Source organism: Zosterops lateralis (assembly GCF_965231275.1).
Source record: "Zosterops lateralis genome assembly, chromosome: Z".
Taxonomy (NCBI): domain Eukaryota; kingdom Metazoa; phylum Chordata; class Aves; order Passeriformes; family Zosteropidae; genus Zosterops; species Zosterops lateralis.
This window is the reverse complement of record NC_139800.1, coordinates 62,444,128-62,465,031: the sequence shown is the minus strand read 5'-3', so window position 1 is coordinate 62,465,031 and position 20,904 is coordinate 62,444,128. Positions and strand designations below refer to the sequence as shown.

The 20,904-nt window shown below is 35.4% G+C and overlaps 1 protein-coding gene across 1 annotated transcript in view; it reads left to right on the top strand.

Annotated features, from left to right (window-relative positions):
* MCTP1 (multiple C2 and transmembrane domain containing 1) overlaps window positions 1-20,904 on the top strand; it is a gene marked incomplete at its 3' end in the record, with an annotated part of 205,984 nt that overhangs the window by 107,478 nt on the left and 77,602 nt on the right. Inside the window, 5 exon segments of the mRNA XM_083884436.1 lie at window positions 2,880-2,982; window positions 5,098-5,200; window positions 5,547-5,648; window positions 5,994-6,068; window positions 7,618-7,737. Of these exon segments, the coding sequence (XP_083740562.1) occupies window positions 2,880-2,982; window positions 5,098-5,200; window positions 5,547-5,648; window positions 5,994-6,068; window positions 7,618-7,737 (503 nt within the window).

Below are 20,904 nucleotides of genomic sequence, written 5' to 3'. Positions count from 1 at the left end.
CTAGAGGCACAGAAAATAAATAAATGTAGCAGATACCCTCTCTTTGTTTATAGGAGATTCGCTGTATATGCTGCAAAATAATTTACTGTGTTTATATATGTTTAATAAGCTCAACTCACATTGTACCACCATATGCAAATATGATTGATAGTACTTTAAGAAATGAGATATAGTAGTCCACCTGCTGTGCCAGTGCTGCCTTGTTATTTTAGCTATCTGCTGGGTGTTTCTTTTTCAAATACTGAAAGCTAAAGATCTCAAATCATATAAATGCTTTAGATTTCTTATCACCTTCTACCCTTGTGAAGTAGAACCTTTAGATGTTTGGTACATCCATTTCTGCTGACTAATGAACTGTATAATTTTTCAAAATAATGGGAAACATTTAGGAGTATATGATTTTCTAGAGAAGGTAAACATCAATTAACTGTAATTCACAATGTCTTTAAAACAATTATTCTTTATCATTAAAGTTAATAATATGTGCATCAACCCTTGGTATAGTCAAAATCAATATTGTAGTTTGGGAGATGTGGTCCCTAGACAGCTTTGTCTAAGCATTGATTTCATTGTCATTTGTATAAGGTATGAAACAAATTATGTGCTTTCCTAATATCATTAATGTAGCCCCACTAATGTAGCTACTGTAGCTATTCAATTTATAGTTTCTAATAATGCATGAAAAAAATAATACAGTGTTATTGAAGAAATTGAGAAAACAATTGCCTAGTATGCTAGATTTAATTGTGGAAGGCCAACACCAACATTCAATATATTTTGAACAGTTTACTGCCCAAAGAAAGTCTGGAGAGAAGAGTACCATGAAGTACTACACAACTCAATTTTTCATTTACATCAGACAAACTTCCCCTGGGTCTAGGAAGCTGCAATTTGTTGTTCAGCTTTCTACTTACATGAAAATAATGTATACACTTGTACTCTGCCAAAGGCAAAGGTTCAGCTGCTGTAGAAAATAAAAATATAAAAGCAGGATAGCATGCCTCTGTTTTGAACAGCATTTATAGCAGTTGCCATTACTGACACAATTTGAAATATGTGTTAAATAATTTAGTCCACAATGTGATTTCTTCCCTTTATTGCCTCTTCATTGAAAGAGGTCTTCCTACCACACCCCTCATGTTTTCATTGGTGTTCTTTCGATCGTAGCTTTCTGTAGGTCTACCTCGTTACCCCTCCTTAAACTTCTAGGAAATTTCAGGATTGCCCTGAAATGCTGAAGATACTAATCCGACCACCTTTTTCTTTCTCTCACTTTCGAGCAGTCTTTTTTCAGACAGCCAAGCTGTTCTTAAGCATCAGACTCAGGTGTCTACTTTTCTGCTTATCCTTTTGTCCTAGTTTGGCCAAGGATGTGCAAAGGCAGAGCCTGTAGCCATGTGGGCCTGTCTAGGCTGTTATTCTTTACACTCAAATCATGGGAGTCAGCCAGAGGTGGAGGAAAATGGGGGCAGTGCAGAGGTTCTCCCTTTCTGGGAGAGTGTGTGGTGAGTGGAGTGGTGGTCCTGACTGGAGGATTTATCTAACATTGTGGGTTTTTTCATTGTCTTGGTCTTGGGGAAAAAATACAGGTGTGGAAAGTTTGTGTGCCATTATCTTTCATTGTCTCAGTTTGTGGGGAAAAACTTGTTGGAGGGAGTGATGAGGTGGCACCATCTGTGGAGGTGATTTGTCTGACTTAGTGCGTGAAAGTGTAATCACCCTCTCTTGTACACTGTTACTGTTTGCTTTCTTATCTCATTGCCATTTCCAGTAAGTTGTTGCCTCAACCCATAATTTCTGCCGTTAGTTCCCCTCGCCTGAAAGAGGGGTTGGGGAAAAGGGGAGCAGCTTAATTTCCTGGTGGGCTTAAACCACAACACCTTTCCAGAATCAAACCTTAAAAGGGGTAATGTCAGTTTCATGTTCAACCCCTAAACTTGCAGTTGTGATTATTTTTCTTGCACTTTCCTTAGTATCTAAGCACTGTTTGCCTGCAGTCTTTTGCTATAAGCTGCCTGTTTCATATTTAAGGACACAGATACACACACACTTGCTTTGCTCATTACTTTTCTTTAAAGGAAAAAAAAATAGACTTTCATATCCATTTCCATTATCCTGCTTGCACACAATTATCTACATAATGCATTTTCAAAGCAGCAACTTCATACTTTCTCCTTTGGTGGCTTTCATGCTGAGGGACCTCTTTGTAAATATATCTAAAACTACTTTTTTGTGCTTTAATGTATAATAAAATATCAACCATGTTTGCCTTTCTGCTGTGCTAAGACTACAGTCTGTCATTCCAGCTCATACCATCTCATTCTTTAATTGTACCTGCCCACTTTGTCTTGTATTAGGCTTTCATATTAGGATGTCTTTAAGATTCTTTGACTTTGGATAGAGGATTTGTACAGTGTGAAACATAATACAGCATAATAGTCTTTGGATAATTTTCGTAGGTGCTATGTTGTAACAAATAATACAGAATAATACATTTCCTTCATATCAAAATACTCCCATTATGTTGTCTTTAAAGTCAGTGGAGAATTGGTATCATTGAAGTAAAGTTCTCTTAGCTGTCTCACAAGGGTGCTTGGAAACTTTTAGGAACATGCTGTGTTTCATCAGAAGAGTCTGTGTGGTGATTTTTTTGCCCCCTCCCCCTCCTTTATTTTTAAAGGCAAAAGAATGTTCTTTTAGCAAAGAATGTTAATAGATTATGGAGATGAGTAGTGTGCTGTGAATATCTTTAATATAGTGCAGATCATTACAGTGAAGCTCAGAAAATGAGAAACACCCCCCCAAACTTTTTTTATTTAAAGCTTGCTTGTCATGTGTTTTCTTAGTTCATAAAATTTGTTCCAAATTTTCTCTTACAGGTAAAAGTGACCCATTTTGTGTAGTTGAATTGAACAATGACAGACTGCTGACACATACTGTCTACAGGAACCTCAATCCAGAATGGAACAAAATCTTCACATTGTAGGTGTTTGGATTTAGATGGGATGAATGGATGGGCAGTGGGTTTGGGGTAGTTTTTTGGAGGTGAGGATGTTGGAGAAAGAGCAAAAATACTTACTGGTAGTTCTAAAGAATAGTGATGACATACTGATATTGCTTAATCCAAATACATTTTGAGAATTGAAAACATGAAAAAAAATTAGAGAAATTGTATAATTTTGAATTTTAAAAATGCCAGGTCTGTTTCTTGGAAACCAGGCAAGAGTAATGCCATGCACACCTAACTCTGCTAGGTTCAGCAAGAGTTTCAAGGGCCAAATCCAGTGTGATGGATTTGCCCCTGAAGATTTGAGTGGGGAAAAAAAACATGTTGCGAATATGACCTTCATTAAAATGTGGTCGTTAACTGTAAAAAAAACTTTAGATAACTACATAAAGTTAGAAATATTACATGCATTTGTATTTCTCTGAATTTTGATGGATTACTTTCCAATTCTTGTTTCAATTTACCAGCTGCACTTCTCATAATACCATCTAGTATCATACTAGTACAGTCCAGCTGTTGGGTAAAATGCAGTCTAAAACAATTTATTGGGAAGTGATGTGATTGTTTTTTTTTTATCCTTCTGTTATTTTTAAAACAGTTAAAGGCTTTGACAAAATAGAAAAGAAGTCTTGCACATACAAAATATCCTTGTTGTTCGCATTGCTCAATTACCTTTTTTTTCTCCCTTCTCTCTATCTGACTGTAATGTGACACCCATGAGTAGAAAAAACTGGTCACTGCTGCTGAAATCAGTAACAATCCTCTACAACAACAATAGAAGTTTTGTGTACACTTACTTCACTTTATTGTACATGAAAATGCTATATTTTGCCCTTAATCTCAAAACTCAGTGTGATTTTAATTTTAGTTTTCCCCTCTACGTTTGTGATTCATGTATGTGGCTTCTACAGGTTTTCTTGACCTGCAGTGAGTTCACAGAAATTAATTCAGAGCAAAAGAAAAAAATCTCACAGTAGTTGTACTTTTCAAGTTTCTTATAGTAGTTCTCATTTCTGTATCTGCAAAACCATGTTAAATTGTTCATTGATATATTTTTAATTATTTACCAATATTTTAAATTATTTACCAATAACTAATCATCCTCTATTGCTTGACAGTGTTCTCTCTACAAGGAATTGCCTGGATTTGTAGAGGACAAAAGATTAATCAGAATAGAATAGAAAACTTCTTAAGGCTTTCAAGGCCTTCCATCTATGTACATTTGCATTTATCCTTAGTTTTCTTAATAATTTATTTTTGAGCTAGCAATCCCTCATCTGGAGGAGTGTATTTTACTGAAGTTAAACTGCTTTGCTTGCATTTTCTGGAAAAGCCATTCATGAGTTCTTCCAAATAATTTTTTTATTCAAGAAAGGAATATGAATTTTTTACCCAAAAGTTTAAAATGTACAGTGATATTTCCTGTGCATGGCAATGGAGTGTTTATTGGCTTGCAGTCTTTTTTCCTCAGTTGTACCTGAGAGATGCAGTGTTCCATATTGTTTGTTCTTTATTTGCTGTAACTTGTTGTATGTAATTAAATGAGGATTTCAGAAACAACAAATTTGTTCTTAGTGCAAGGATATGCTGTTGTAGCTTGTAATTATTTCCATTTACAAACCTACAGGTTTTACTGTACCTGCAGTAAGAATTGCCACAAGGGTAGTGGTGTTTAAGAGTAGCTCTTAAAAGCTCTCTGTCCTTCTGCTGGTGGCTGTAAATCTCCCAGTGCTGTTCCGTGCAGGTCATGCAGTGCAAACCGCAGGTAGGAGATTTAAGGCAGCATCCTTCAAAAAATTTCTACTGGAAAAACCTTGCAGAAAGAGAGAAAGAGTGATAATGGCAGCCCTTTAGAAAGTATTTGGGTTATAAAAAGCCTTGCACAGAGAGAGAGAATGAGAGAGAGTAATCATTGCAGCCCTTAGGAAGCATTTTGGTTATATGCAGAAATGTCTCATTTACTTGAGCTCATTTCTCCTCCATGGCTTGGAAAAATAGATGGTTATCTGTGCTAACCTTTTACACTTTTGTCCTTGGTACCCAGTGGAGTAAGTGACTTCTTTCTTCTGTGTGTACTTCTCCCTTTGTAGCAATATAAAGGACATCCACTCAGTGCTTGAAGTGACAGTTTACGACGAAGACCGCGATCGAAGTGCTGACTTTCTAGGCAAAGTTGCTATACCATTGCTGTCTGTAAGCTTCATTCACCTGACATACTGCTCTGAATTTTTCCCGCTAAAGGGGGGAAAGAGAAAAAAAAATAAAAATAAAAATTTTGCAGCTCTGAGTCTGTCATTTCTCAACCAAGGTCTGTAATAACACTAAAATTTTAACATACTCTATTCACGGCCATGTTGAATCCCATGATAGTTAATTTTTCCTGACAGACTCGGGGCTGGTAATGAACAGGTACTTGTCAGACTTGCCACAGTTGTTTTGGGTTCTCTGTCAGTTTCAGCAGCTGGGGGTCAGGGGTCACCGGGGGGGTGTATTCAGCGGAGACCGCAAGACAGACGGCTGTCATGTCCTTTTCCTGCAGATTCAAAATGGTGAACAGAAAGCCTACGTCTTGAAAAACAAGCAGCTGACAGGGCCAACAAAGGGGGTCATCTATCTTGAAATAGATGTGATTTTTAATGCTGTAAGTCTTAACTTTGGGTTTTTTTGTACTGCTAAAGAGTTCAGTTTCATGAAAGCTTTTGTTCCTGATTTGTAGAGAATTTCTGTCATTCCTCATTTTCTCTAAGCCTTGATTTATACTACAGAATACTCTTCTGCCACTGCTTGGCACACCCACTCTTTTTGTTGCTGCTGCTGCTGCTTTTGCTGCTAATGTACAGAGCAGAAACTCTTGTCTCTGTATATGCTTATTTGTCCCGATCTTGGCAGGCATGACTCTCAAACTCGGTAAATTTTGCAAATTGAAGCCTGTGTTATTATGAGCAAAAAGTAAACTTGGAATACTGACACGCATTTCAATGCATAGGTGAAGGCCAGCATACGAACCTTAATGCCCAAAGAACCGAAGTACATTGAAGAGGAAGACAGACTGTCTAAACAGGTAAAGAGTAAGGAAACACTAATCCCTTCTAAAATCCTTAATATCAAGTGTGTACATTCAAATATCTGGTATCATACTGCTGAGAGTAAAGAATAACATTTTCATTACGTGTTTACAAAAGAATATGATCGGTTGAGAAGTCAGAAACAAAATACATGGGTTTAATGTGTCTCCTCTATAAATCGCTGCCTAATTTCCATGAAATACATGAATAAGAACACAGTTGAAACCATCAGGTTTCACACATATCAGATTATTGCACAGGTGCATGTAAAATAAGTCTTGCATAAATTTTTGCTGTTAACTTTGACCTAAAAGTTTGCCATTTGTTGCAAGGTAAAGAGCCAGCATTCTTTAAGCCAAATTTCAAAGAAGTTACTTGAGTGAGGTTTGAATCAAAGGTGAAAGCAGACTAAAACTCTTTGGAATCCCAGGAATAGGAAATTGACTGTCTTGACTCTTTCTTTTTTCTCTGGATATTTTTGCAACACACAATTTTTGTGCTTTGGTAAAAATTATTTAAACACACATATTTTTCTGCACTCAAACTACTTTGGACTCAGTTTTTATAGTCCACAAATGTTGTATCTTAAATAGAGAGAATTCGTTGGACTATGGGAAGATTTATGTTGTTTTCAGTGAAAAGTCAAAGGTCTCAGAACTGTTTTCTTTGTTCCTGAAAGCTTGTAGACTTGAGCATAGTTTAAATTACCTGCTGGATGAATTTTATATCAGTTTATTATACATTTCAAGAAGCAAAATATTTCTTTATTTGCATTTTTGAGTAATGCAGTTGCTAAAGCTGCATTTTGTACTACTATTCCAGCAAAGAAGCAACAAAGCCTTTTACTCAAGATTCATTTTTCTTCCCACTTTCATAAATGAAAATGGTGTTGTGACTTTTGCAGATGGCAGGAGGAGTTACCATTTTCTGTGCGACTCAGTACACAAATCGTTCACTGGCTTGTTCACTTTTTGTGGTGAAGTGTGTTGCCATTTTAGAGGATTTAAGTACATTTTCCTGAATCAAAACCTGGAGTCGTTTATTTCTTACATATATGTAATTTGAAAGTATGCAGATTACTTTGGTGAATACTTAAAACAATGCTTTCAAAACACATGACCATTAAAATTTGCTAAAAATGTAAAATAGTGCAGATATCTTAATGATATTAGAGCAGTATTATTGCATGGTTACAGGTTAGTGCCCTGCAGCATCTTTTTATTTAAAAAGACCAGCATTTGTTAAGAAAGGCTTAATGAAACTGAAATCTAATTAACAAAATTTGTGAAATTTTGCAAGTGGTTTTTTAATGTTTAACAATTTTTGTTATCAATCTAGAATTAAATTCAGCAAATACCAATTGATACAATTAGCAAATTGTCTCTCTTCCAGGTCTCAGACTTTAACTTGCTCAATTTGTGAGCTAGAGAGCTTAGTATTTTCTCAGCCTTCATCCAAATTGAGAATGACAGTATTTTTAGCATGAGCCTCTTCTGAAACTTTTTGAGGTTTTGAAATATTTTCTATCTTTCATGTTTTGAACAGCTACTGTTAAGGAACTTCATCCGGATGAAGCATTGTATCATGGCTCTCGTTACTGCTGCCTACTATATTAGCAGTTGTTTTGACTGGGATTCTCCACCAAGAAGTCTTGCTGCTTTTTTGGTATGATCTTCTTTATACTTTTTTTAATCATCCCAGTGTGTTTGTGTTCTAGACTGAGAGACAATACTGTGTAGATTGGTGGTTTCTTTTTAATTTATTTAGAAGTTTGCATTATGATACCATGAGTCATGTTTATTCAGTTTTTTAAAAAAGTAATTAAATTTAAAAGGTCACACAAACAAGATATGGTGGGGTTTTTTTAGATTTATAATTGTATATTTATAGTAAAAAAAGTAATTTATTTTATAAGTTACAAGCAGATAATCCAAATCAAAATAGAACAAAATAGAATTATCCAGTGAACTATGGACAATATATTTCAAGGTTCTCACAAATTATATCCATTAAATTTTGTTTGGTCCCCTTACATATTGAATAATGACTCTTAAAGTATTTTTTATTACTATTTATTCAAAGGTGGTATTTCTAGGTTAAAAAAAACAAAATCCACGAAAATAAAACAAACTCCTCTTTAAAACCATAAATGCAAACGGACTTGTACCTTTTAGGCAGCAAGATCTGATCATAGTTTTTAGTGAATAGTTTTAAGTGAATTTGTTTTTTAGCTACTTAAACAAAATTGCTGTTTCTTCATGAACATGATCTTCATTAGTATTAACCTTTATTTTTCTGTTAAATTTTAAAACCTCCAAACACAGTTGTAGATTGCATTGTGTTACCAAGATAAATACTTCTTTATTTTTAAAATCATAAGAGCTACAAGATCATTATTTTTTCATTAGAGAGTAGAAATGTATGCATGGACATACTTTCTGGGATTTCTAAGTTTTTTAAATTGGCTGAAATACTGGGATTAGGAGCCTCTCTTCCATGATTTTGAACAGGGAAGAGTTTTGGTATAAATTTGAATAATTATAGACATCATCTGATGACAGTACTTTATTCTTGGGAACCTGAAGGTCAGGTGCCTCAAATTTGGAGAAATCAAACCAGGCATTGGAGAGCTGGCTGTGCAGTAAAATGGGGTAGTTGGGTGTGTCACTAAGTCATGCTGCTTTGCAGAAAGTTTCTTCTAGTAGGGCTCCATTTGTATGGTGTAGCTTGTTAAACCCCCTTGTGCCTGTCGAGGATGGCAGCATGCTGTCGGTCCTTGGTTGCCATCTTTGTTGGGACTACAGGAGACACATGTGCTATTCAAAGAGCTGGGGGTTGTACTTTTGCTGATGTCTGTAGTAATGGCACTATGTGCAAAGATAAATATGCTTGCTACTGTTTGCTGTGGAAAGGTGATCTATCATTTCAGCTGAAAGTTATCAACACTTCATAGGAAAATGCAGGTTTTGACATAGAACTCAAATGTTCATATTGCTATTACTGCTTCAGTTAGTAAGTATTCATCACTCTAAGTCAGATTTTAATATGGATATGGAACACTCAGGTGTTGCCAGTGTAAGAAAGGAAGATGGAAAGAGATTCCTATTTTTTGGGCAATTTTTTTTTTCCCATGGCACATTGCTGTGGCCATGGAAGAAGTGGTGATTGTTTCTGGTCATACAAAAAAAAAAAAAAAAAAAAAAAAAAAAAAAAAAAAAAAAAAAAAAAATCAGTGTCATAATAAGTAGTAGTAGCAGTATGTAAAACAGAATTTGAGTAGAGAGATCAATAATCAGTATATGTTGTTATTATAGTTACAGTGTATTGCAGTAGAAACATGTTTGTGATTATATTTTTATACATATATTCATTCATACCTATCTATATAGAGAGACATATATTAAAAAATGTGATTTTCCTGGTTTTCTTACAGTATTGTTTTGCTATGTAGGTGTTGCAGTAGATTTTAATGTTTATATCAGTGCTGTGATTGTACAGATGGTACAATGCCTCCTGTGATGCATTTGTAGAGGACAAAAAGCACAGGATGACCTGATGTTATTTTCTCCAAGGATCAAATCATTCTTTTGTCAGGCAAAAGAAGTTTTTGCTGGCCAAGTCAAATATATGTGAATTTTTATCATGGTTATAAGCTTTGGGTTTAGATGGTTTCTGGACTTTCATAGGCTGTTGAAATCTCTAGAGTGATCCACTTGCTTGTGTTGCGGTGAATTATATTTGCACTAAGGTTATAACTGAATTTAATAGAGTAGTGTATAAAATAAATGTATGTATATGCTTCATTTTTCTCTTCACTATTTTACAAATTATATCGCTTCTTGAAGTTGTCTCCTAGAGGCTAGAAAATGTCACAGTGAAATGTCAGTTCCAGAAAGGAGTGGAGAAGCAGACTGTTCTGGAGATTTTCAGCTCTTTAGGCAGACTAGTAACATATGAGAAGTTTTAAACTAACCATTTCTTCTGTTGGATTTGAAAATATACTGTGATGGGTACATCCTGATATAGAGTTACAGTCACTTCACCTAAGTTGAATATGTAAGGGTTGACTTTTTATATCCCAATGGCCCATGTCCTTTGCATTACAACTATGGATACTTTTTTACTGTGTGGCTTTTCCTTCTGATGGTGATATGCTGGACCACAGGTGAAGAAATTCTGGCAGAATAGCTCCATTTTCAAAAATGTAATTACTAAGATCATAATAGGAGAACTACTCTTGGAAACCTACAGAAAATCTTGATTAATATATTAAGTATAATAAGTTACAGTTACCTGCTTTATACGTCTTGTGCACTCTTCACTGCAATTCTTTTTAAAGTCATTCTCCTTGGAGAGTCACACTGTTAGTCACCAAGGCTAACAGTGTTCACTGAAAGGGCTTGCTGATTTTTTTTTTACTTCTGAGCTTAGCTGTCTCAAACTTTTACATTATTTGAGACATTTTAGGTACAGAAATGCTGTATTGAAGTTTAAGGGTGATTCTCTCTAACATCTGTCCAAATGCATCAGCTTAATGACCAGTGTTGGCTGTGCTCTTCATAGAGATACAGAAACAACTAAACAGTATTTTACCTGTTTCTATTAAACTTCATAAGCTCATCATCTTCACTGAAGATTTTGTCTGAATAACTGAAAGTTTTCACTCCATTTCTTTTTTCTATACTTTGGTAATTCACAGCAGAAGAAAAATTCCTACACACACACACACACAGATATATATATATAATTTTCATGCTGATATAACTGTGATGTATTAATAACTGTTATTTTTCAGATACTTAAAGATATTAATAAATAGCTCAGGAACCATAGGTTGATCTGGCTAGCATATGACCTTGTCTTAGAGCAATTAGAAAATTCTATATTCTCTTCTGCTTTTTTGTATTAATTTCCCATTAAATAAAGGAAGTGCATAGCAACACTATTAAGTTACTGTTTCAGTTCCAGAACAGCTTTATTATACTGCATGTCTAGAGGTTGATCAAGAATGTTACGTACTTATGTTCATGCTTATTAAGACCTAAATACAGTGGGGGAAAAGCAGAATATATAGAGAGCATTTGCCATAAAATCACGTATTTTTCTCTGTTTAAAACAGACCTTTGCAGTATTTAGCAGGGTTTTTTAAATTGTTATTAATTGGTAATTAATATGGTACATTTCAGGAGGAGGAACTTTAGTAGAGTATGCAAAAGTAGATGTCTTCTCTTCAGATTAATCCACTGTGGGTACTGAAATGTCTGCTAAGTTGGCCTAATTTCCATCAGCTTCTTGACCAGACATTTGTGTTTTTATAGATGTCAGTGGGTGCAACATGAGGGGAAAAAGGTGTGTATTCTTTTTTTCCAATACTAGCATTTCTCACTGTAATGAGCAGAAAAATAATTGGACAATGGGGCTACCAGTAAAAGGACACACTTCAGTGTGAGTCAGTGAATTATTTTATGGGACAAACTTTAATAATGAAATGTGATTGTAGATAATTTGTGCTATCTGTCCATTTGGAATTCTTTTAACCATTTCAGTCATTATACAGTAAGTACTGCTGTGTTTAACATTAACATTTCATACACATTTAATTTCTGTACTGCTCTGTGGTCCTTAGGGAGCTTTGCTCTAGTGCTACATGAGAGAGACAAAGTATTGATCAGTTAACATTTCAGCTATGTATGTTGCAAAATTAATGAAAATGCCAGACAAAAATGTCAGAGTGCACGAAAAGGTAAAATTTAAATTTGGTAGTTTAATGAAAAATTTAAGATGCGCATTATCAAAAACGTCTTCTTGCCTTTAAGGTACTTTTCATAACTGAGTAACTAAAGAGAACCACTTATTTTACTTAGAGGAACACTAAACGTGAAGTATGAGGGAATATATAATCTTCAAAGTGTTTGGTATCCCAGAATGGCCTCGGTAAGATGTTTAATTGCCTGCCTGAACATTTAATTGTTATTCGTAAAATAAACTTATTTTGTTTCTCACTTGGAAGTAGAGTGCCCTCACCTGATGAACACACACGTTAGCTTCAAATTAAAGCTTCTCATGAACGCATTCTCCTGTTCCTGTTATTATTCTTTTCATTCATTCTATATGTGTACATGCATACACAGAGAAAATACTTTTCATTCTTTCTCAGCCTCTCAAATATTGATAAAATGACTCTTCCTGCATCCAAGTCATTTGTCAGGCCTAACTCACCTTCACTTTGTCTTCCAACGTTACAGAATTCATGTGTGAAAATGACATAATAGCGTCCCTAGCTTTTGATTAAGTGTTAGTTCTCTTGCACATATGCCATTTAGCTCTGGAGGTGTCACATTAATTAATTGAAAAGGAAACAGGATTTAAAAGAACTGGCTCCTAGAAGGAAATGAGACAGCAAAGCAATTTTGTCAATTTACTGAGCTTTTCCCTAATAAAAAGGGAAACTATCGCTATTGTGATATTTTGGAAACAATGTTCACTCAAAGATGTAAGACAAAGATTATGTTTCCAGAGAGACTTGATATGATACCACCAGGAGTTGAAATGCATTTGTTGTAATTATCACATATTTTCCTTATTTTTTCACACTGTAATTGTAAGAGAGTCAGAATTTTCATATATATTAAAAAACTTGTAGATGTCCTCATCGTGGATACCATGATTGAGGATTCAACCTTCAAACAAAATTAACCTTTTGTTAAATCTGGGTGAAATGTATCATCAAATTATCTTTTCCACCTCTTCTCTTGAATATGAAATTTGAATAAGTGCTGGTAAGGTAGTTGCAAAAGCTTTTTTTGTCTCCCAAAAAAAGCCTTTCCAAAAATTGTTGTTGCTGTTAAAATTGCCTGTTCTCAGAAAAGAGATTTGCAGAGGCAAAGTGATTTGGCAATGGCAAGGCCAGGAACAAGATTAATTTCTGATGCATGTTACGCACATGTGTAAGGTTCTTTCAGCTTCTTGTCATCTGTATGCTCACCAGCAGGTTAGAAAAAGAAGTGGACCAGACTGTTGTGGGGTTTGGTGAGGTTTTATTTTTTTCTGAAATAAAGCAGACAAAAAGAAAAGTGGTCTAAGTTCTGTTTCCTCTTTCCTAATTTTCTGTATATCAGCAGAACCAGTGTTGGATCTCTTCAGAATTACAGTGGAATTTGAGCTTTTTACAACACTCAGCTATACTTTGTGCCAGGTTTTAGAAGATGGAATAGAAAAGAAAAAAATAGCAGAACCTGGTATTTTGGACCAAAGAGATCCATTAGCTATTAATACTGAAAGAACATACCAGCACCAGCTATGATTAAAAAGACACCTCTTAACTATAAAAAATGAGGGATGACACTGGTGTGGAAAAACTGGTCTCATCAGTCCACATCTTTTGTTTCACAAATTGTGTGTTTGCAGATCTGATACAAAGAAAGACTGGGGAATATTTATATATGTGAAAGCCTCTTTTAGCCTTTTATTTTGTTTATTAAAAGTCACTTTTATTTGACTTTCTTCACAGAATGATTGCATACTTGCTAAACCAGTTTAACAGTGAGATTTATTGCCCAAGCACAGCCCTATGGCATTTTCAGTAATGTAGAGCCTTCTGTGTGCTGTCCAGCTGCTGTCCCAGAAGAGTATGTGTCTGTCTTAGGTTCTCTGTCATTTCTGCCATCACCATCCAGGTGACTGGGGTGCCCACCCGAGGGTGTCTAAAATGGCACTAGCTCTACCTTTAAGCACTTTAATTGCCCCCTTAGGTGTTTATTTTACCTGCATATATATTTTAGTACCTGACTAGATGCTGTTCTGAGTTTCTTCATAATCTTAAGGTGTTAAATCTCAAAAACACCTATGGTGTGCAGGGAATTACTTTCCTTATTTTGTGATTTATCAACCAGAATAGACAGTGGCATAAAGCATTGGTAACCCAAGTCTTAACTTTTCCTTCAATACTATACCATTTTCCTTAGAAAACTGACACTATTCTGAAAGTATTTAACTACCAAATCATTTTGAATGCTATTATAGCTTCATCAGACCAAAAAGTCTGATGGACGAAAATGTGATTGATGAAAAATTGCAGAAGTTGACAAAAAACATTATTTACTCTCCTGTATTTAGGATGGCCTAAGAAGTTCTAAAAGCAAGCTTAGATTTCCTGCTAAGGCGGTGATGTTACTAGAAATCTGGGCAGCCAGTTTGTGTGAGTTGCAGTCTTACTCCGCAGTATGTTTCTGATAACCCAAGGTATGTACAAGGTAGTCCCCCACTGCCTGATGTTACTGGAAGAGTTGCAGAGTGGACCACTGGGCCCCCAGAGAGGGCTTGCATTGCATCACCAGTTCTTACTTCTACTCTCCTCTTCAGTGCATAAAGCTGTACTGAAGGAAAAACTTTGTGCTTGAAGGAATTCAGACATCATTGATACTGAATTTTGATAATTGATAAGTAGCTTAGGTGTTCTAAGGTTATTGGGTACCCTATCATCCTCAGGTTCCCTGAAGTGCTATTACACAGTCATCACAGGAGATCTCCACCATTTGAACTTCCATGACTTAGACACTGCACATGACTGAGTTATAAGGTATTTTACTTTTTCCTCATCTTTTAATGATGAGTACTATGAGAACCAACACATTGTAAAGTCACATTACAAAGAGTGCTTTGCTTCCTTTTTAGTTTAGTAGGAATAGGTATTATAAGGCTTAAGTGAAGTGAAAGAACTGTAGGACACACTGATTTCACTCGGCCATTCAATAGTTAAAATAACATAATGTAATGGCTTTGCCAAAACTTGCAGTGTAGTCACAAAAGAAGCAGATATGTTGTGTTTTGGTAAGAAAAGCCCAAGTAAGGTAAATCAGACAGAGAAGCAATTGTTTCAAACCTTTTGAAAATTCAGTGTGCAAAAGGTTTAGAAAGAACAGAAATTAAATTCAGAACTCAAGCTACTGGTTTCTTACTATTGCTCCTTAAGGAATCTTCAGTGTACTTATCCCTGTAGAGTAGTTGTTTCTTTAGTAGGTATGTAGCTGGTGGGTGATGACATAAATGTCTAGGTGGAAGAATTAAGAAAAAAATCAGTTCTTTTCGATGTGTTGGATTTTACTGGGGTGAAAACACTTTAGACAATTTTGTAACATTTCAAATACACATAAAAATATATTTTTACGGCTTATATTGTTTAACGCACAATTTTATAATTTCAGTTTTGGTAGCTGAATAGGAAATCCAGGTTGTAATAATAAAAAAGCCTTAGAGCATATTTTGTACCTACTAATGCCATATATGCTATATGACTAACAATAATTGCTTTTATTGATGGTGCAAGTAAAGCCTCTAAAGAAAAACAACCTTGAGTAATCATTGCAAAATTTACATGTGAAGTTTTGTCCCTTTTTCCTAAAAAGGGAGTGTCTGCCACACATAGCTTTATCCTACATTTTGGGCAAAAGAGAGATGCTGCATGCTTTCCATAAATATAAACCATACATGTATGGTTTGAACCTGGAAAGGGTTTGAAAGCTTGTTTCACTCTTGGAAATCCCTGGTGGGTGGTGATGCTGTTTGTGATGTAGCTGATGATGATACCCCACATGTGAGATGGTTTTCCAATGCAAAAAGTTTTGTTTCCAGTGGAAGTTCACTGAGATTTATGTAGGAAAGTCCTGTGAAAACACTGGTCTTTTACAATTGTTTTTTGTCAGAGGTAGGGAAATTTCCTTGTGACAGAGTGTGAAAAACCCATAGCACTGGAAATTGTCCCTTGCCTGGGATAACAAGTCTGTGTACTGAGCAGATGGTCTTAATGTCAAGGGGACAAACTTCTGAAGTGTGCTGTTGCAGAAAAACACTTCAGAAGTTTACAAAGGGTGGATATTTTTACTTTTCTTCTAAATTATGTATGAGTTGTTATACAGCAGTTTATTAGCATAATTTTTATAGTATAGTTTCAGTCAAGGTTAATGAAGTTTCCACTCGGGTTGTTTTCCATCCCTGAAAAATTAGAGCTAAATAATATTTTTCTGAAAAATGATGCTTTCCTGAAGTACTTTTTTATGATCTTGGTGACAAGGATGAATAATGCAGATTACTATCAAAACAAAATGTTTTCTTAAATTTCTCGATTAAAGGCCAAATTTGTAGTTGCCATTTTGTGAAGAAAGTGCTCTTGTAGCTTTAGCCACATCACTGGTAAAGCTTGCACATTTGCAATGGGCTATCTCACATGTAACTTCTTGTACTGGTCATGGCAATATAAAGAGAAGCCTCAAAGATTATTTTAGTTAAGTGTCAAAGCAAGAAACAATGTCGTCTAGATAGTTTTTTAATATGCAGAATACTTAGCAGCGTGGACAGAATGTTAAATTTTTACCAGGTGTCACGCTTAAGTGATTTAACTTCTGCAGGAAAGAAGAATTTCAGTTGACCTTGAAGTAAAAAGCCTGTGAATGTCATAATCACTTGCTTGATGAAAGCAGCATTTTTTTATTATTTTTAGCTTATTTAGTTTTTGAAAGAAAAAACAAAAAAAGGGGTTTATACATGGAATCTGTTTAATACTTTGCATTAAACAAGATGACATAATTTTAAAAGTGTTGTTTCTTTTGGGTTCAGTAGTAGATTGTATTTATTCCAGAGTAAGTACACTTACCAGTAGAAATAACTAATGTTTTGACTCCAATTGTTACTAAGAAGAAAAAAAATTAATAGCTAATTAAAAAAAAATTAATAGTCTGCAAAATGGCTGCAGCTGACACTGAATAGACTTAAAACTGTATAGCGGATCTGTGAGTTTGTACATTACCATGAATAACATCTACACTATGAGTGCAACTCTGAAGTTGCAGGAAACCAACTGCTTTCCAGGGATACAAGTACTCTATGGAGAATCCACTGATTTTCAAAAACTAAAAATTTGACATGATCTAGTTTTATGTATTTGGGATTGACCACTACACTCACAGACAGAGTTATCTGTTAAAACCGGTATTAGGTAATTGGAACTTTTGGTATTTCCTTGCATTTCTCTTCAGTTCTTAAGTGCACGGTATCTGTTTAGCTGTTCTCGCTCTGTTTCTTTCTGGTGCTCATTTACAAGGCAGAGAAAAAAAATCTCTTCCTTATCTTAGACCAGAAGGCACAGGTGAATGGATTTGAATCTTTGTTTTCCAATGACGAATTCTTCATTTTCCAGGAAAAGTGTGCTTTTAAAATTGAAACCAGCTAATTCCTGTGAAAATAGGTACGCAATACTGTAAGGGATACCAACGATATTTATTAAAGCATGCTTTCCTTAAAAAAAAAGAAAGACTGAGTAATTTTTGCTTGGTATGCAGTATTCTTTTTGCTCTTTTCTCTTGTAGAAATAATACCAGCAGATAATGTATTCCTTTAACATGAGCTAAATGTAAAAGCTGGTTTTTTTTATATTAGCCACCATATTAATTATTACTTGCTTAAAGCACCATTAGCAGAGGGATTCTGAGTTAATAAACACATCATAGCATTAGTATATAAAACACAATATATTTTCCCAAGACAATGATTACCAGCATAAGACCACATTAACAGCACTTAATGCCTATTTCTTAAATGTGCTTCATTTTCATCTCTTGGAAATAGTATCAAAATATTGCAGTAAGTAAACACAGAAATGTATTGGAGTGATTTGTGTTACAGGAGAGGTAACTAAAGCTTTGTTTGAGCTTTGTTTCTGTATTATATCACTCTCTTCATAGCACTGCAGCTTCACATCAGCCAGAATAGGGATTTTAATACTGAATATTAAGCTTCTTTAACACAACTCCAGTGAAACACATTAAAAAAAGTTATTTCTTCATCACAGTCTATTAGCTGGAACATTTGGAAAATAACTTTAGTGTGCTGGTAGGTCTTTATAATGTAGTATTTTCACATTCAAGAATTGCTTTAGATGAGATTTATGGAGTTTTAACCTTTTGAGACATTTCTGCTTTGCTCCAAGGGTGCTTCAGGTTTTTATGAGCTACTTTGATTTCATCAGTATGAGCAAGATACATCTCTATAAATTACTACTGATTCACTGGAGCATATTTCTTTGCATCAGAGTTAAGAGCTCCATCAGCACCATCCAGTGTATAGTGGGCCAGTCTGGAGTTACCTACCACACTCTGGACTGCCCACCCAGGTCAGGCACCCTTCTGCCTCTCCACTGGAGCACCTGCACACCTGCAAACTGAGCCATGCCCTATTCAGCCCTGCAAGAACAGCTCTATTGTTGCATTTTCCTAGGGAAAATTATTCCAGTTCTACTTCTGAATTAAAAGCAAGGCTGTTATTACTCAAGGGATGTTAGGCCTCACTGCTTTTTCGAGAAAACAAATTTGCTGTAACTTTATCTGTAATTTAGCACCACTTGGGTGCAAATAGAGGCTACATTGTATAGAATACAAGGCAGAAAGTAAGGGTTTGTTAAAGCTATAAAATGGCTGGATAGCCATTGTATATTTAAAAGCAGCCACATCAAAGGGATAAAAAAAAGTAAAAAGAAAAAAAAAAGGAAAAAACCCAAAAAACAACCACTGCCCCACACAATAGACACCAACAAAAAAAAAAAAAAAAAAAAAAAAAAAAAAAAAAAAAAAAAAAAAAAAAAGAAAAACCAAACCCAAAAAACCAAACAAACCAACGAAGCCACAAAACTACACAACCCCCCCAAATAAACAAACAAAACACACACATTAATAAAAACAAAAACCAACAAGCAAGCTGCAAGAAAATACATTCATTATAGCTTCACCATTAACCATCTATTTTGAACCTGCTTCAAACATAGTGTTAAAGAAGTGAAGCTTTCTGTCTATGTGGAGAATATAGCAAAATTGTGCATTTCCCAGAAGTTAAGGTTCATTTGCATTGACCAACACCATACTAACAGAATAGTCATGATAAAGGTTACTCAGCTCTTTTTCTGTAAGTTTTTTGCTTGGTTTAGTTTTGTTTTCTTACAGTAAATGTAGCAGAGCTATGCTGTTCTCAAGTGCCACTTTGTTGAAGAATATGATGTCAAAATGCTTAAATGCAGTTTCCCTTTTGTTGGTCGATTCTTGAATGTCAGGATTTCATAGAAAGAAATAATACTGCTTAAAACCTCAGTCCTGTATGCATAGCCATTGCAAATGATGCTGTAGAGGCCAATCCAAATCAGTCAAGTATTTTATTCCATCAAAGTTCATTTTTACAACCATGTGCTTGTTCACTGTCTTACATCCTGATTAGGCAGCAAATGTGCTCACTCTCTCTTTTCCTTTTTTTTTAAACTTTTTCTTTCCTTTTTTATTTCTGTTTTGTTTTTTGTTTGAGGTTTTTTTAATAATAATATGAAAAAACCTCAGTTTGGTTTGTAGGAGTTTGATCTCGCTGATTAGCAAAGTTAAAGTTAAGTACTTAATGTGGTTTCTAATCATCTGGCAGCTGTCATTAGTGAGTGACAATGCAGCTAATCCCCCCTTCCTCCCCACCCCAACACACAAGCCTACTCCTCCTTTCTCCCCAAAGCAGCAGCCGCCACCTCCGGGCACACTCTCGGCTGAAGCTGGGAGCAGGGAGTATGTATCTGACCTGAGATCTGAACCTGGGAAACTCTGGTTAGTATGCTTCATTGTCTCCGGATCACTGCGCTCACCCTTCTGCTCCTTTACTTACAATGTCTAATATGTCTGATTTGAATTAAATTATTTTAATTAAATCATTCCACTGTTTCTCGCAGTGCAAGGCAGTTAAGAGCTGTAGCTGGTGGTGTTAGAAATCAGGTGTCCCCCCCTCGATTGGGCCAAAGTTAGTAAGCCAAAGATGAGTGTGGATTCTGGCATAGGCAGAGCAAAAAGTGTATGTGAAAAGAGAGTCAGAACTTAAACTGGAACTGAAAGATGCAGCAGTTACTTTTATAAGCATCAGAAGCATTCCTGCTGGTATTTTTCTCTCAGCATTGTACCACAAGCAATGAGTTCACTGTTTGCACGGAAGGCAAAAGGCTGAGAAGGGGGTTTGTGGTTTCTGGATGAAAATAAAGTTCATCTTGGTTTATCTCTGATTTGAGCAGTCCTGTCATTTTGCCAGTCAGAGAGTGTAACAAATGCTCGGCTGCATCACCAGACAGAGTTTTTCATAGATAACTCCTCAACAACTGATGACATTGCACTATGGTACTCTGAAGCTTGTATTTATTTTATTTGCTGCAGACATCCATTCTTTCTCACATTCTTTCTATTAAAAATAAAAAAATTGTCTCTCCCAAGACACAGTGAAGAAAATAAACCCAAAACCCTGAAGAATTTCTAATGCAGGAGAAGTGTTTTAAAACAGGGGATAACTGTGCTCTAAGATATGATTACTGACAAATTAAATTCTGTTGCCTACCTGGCAATGGCAAATGCAGCACTTCTCTGAGATCACGTTAAGATCTGACTGGTAGAACCAGCAACCCCATTACCTCTGAAATACAGGACTATCTGCTTGCTCTTTGATGTATCTCATTTCTGCTGACTTTTCATTTATGGAACTGATAGTCAAATATGAAATTGGTTAAAAAATGACAGATTATTTCTGGGTCATTTTCAGTATTGACCTGTATGATGGGCTCTATTTTTTTAAGTTAATGCAGTTTAGAAATCATTTTAGTTTCCCAACACGAAAGAAAGAAGTGATACTGGATTTGCAAACAAAAGCTTTGTTGGTTTATGACAAGTAATCCATCTTTTTGCATTAGTGTAGCATTCTACCCCAGATAGTTTTTCGTAATTGGTAACTTGTGAGTCATATATGTTATCTATTCTTTTATGGGTTTCTAAATAGTGA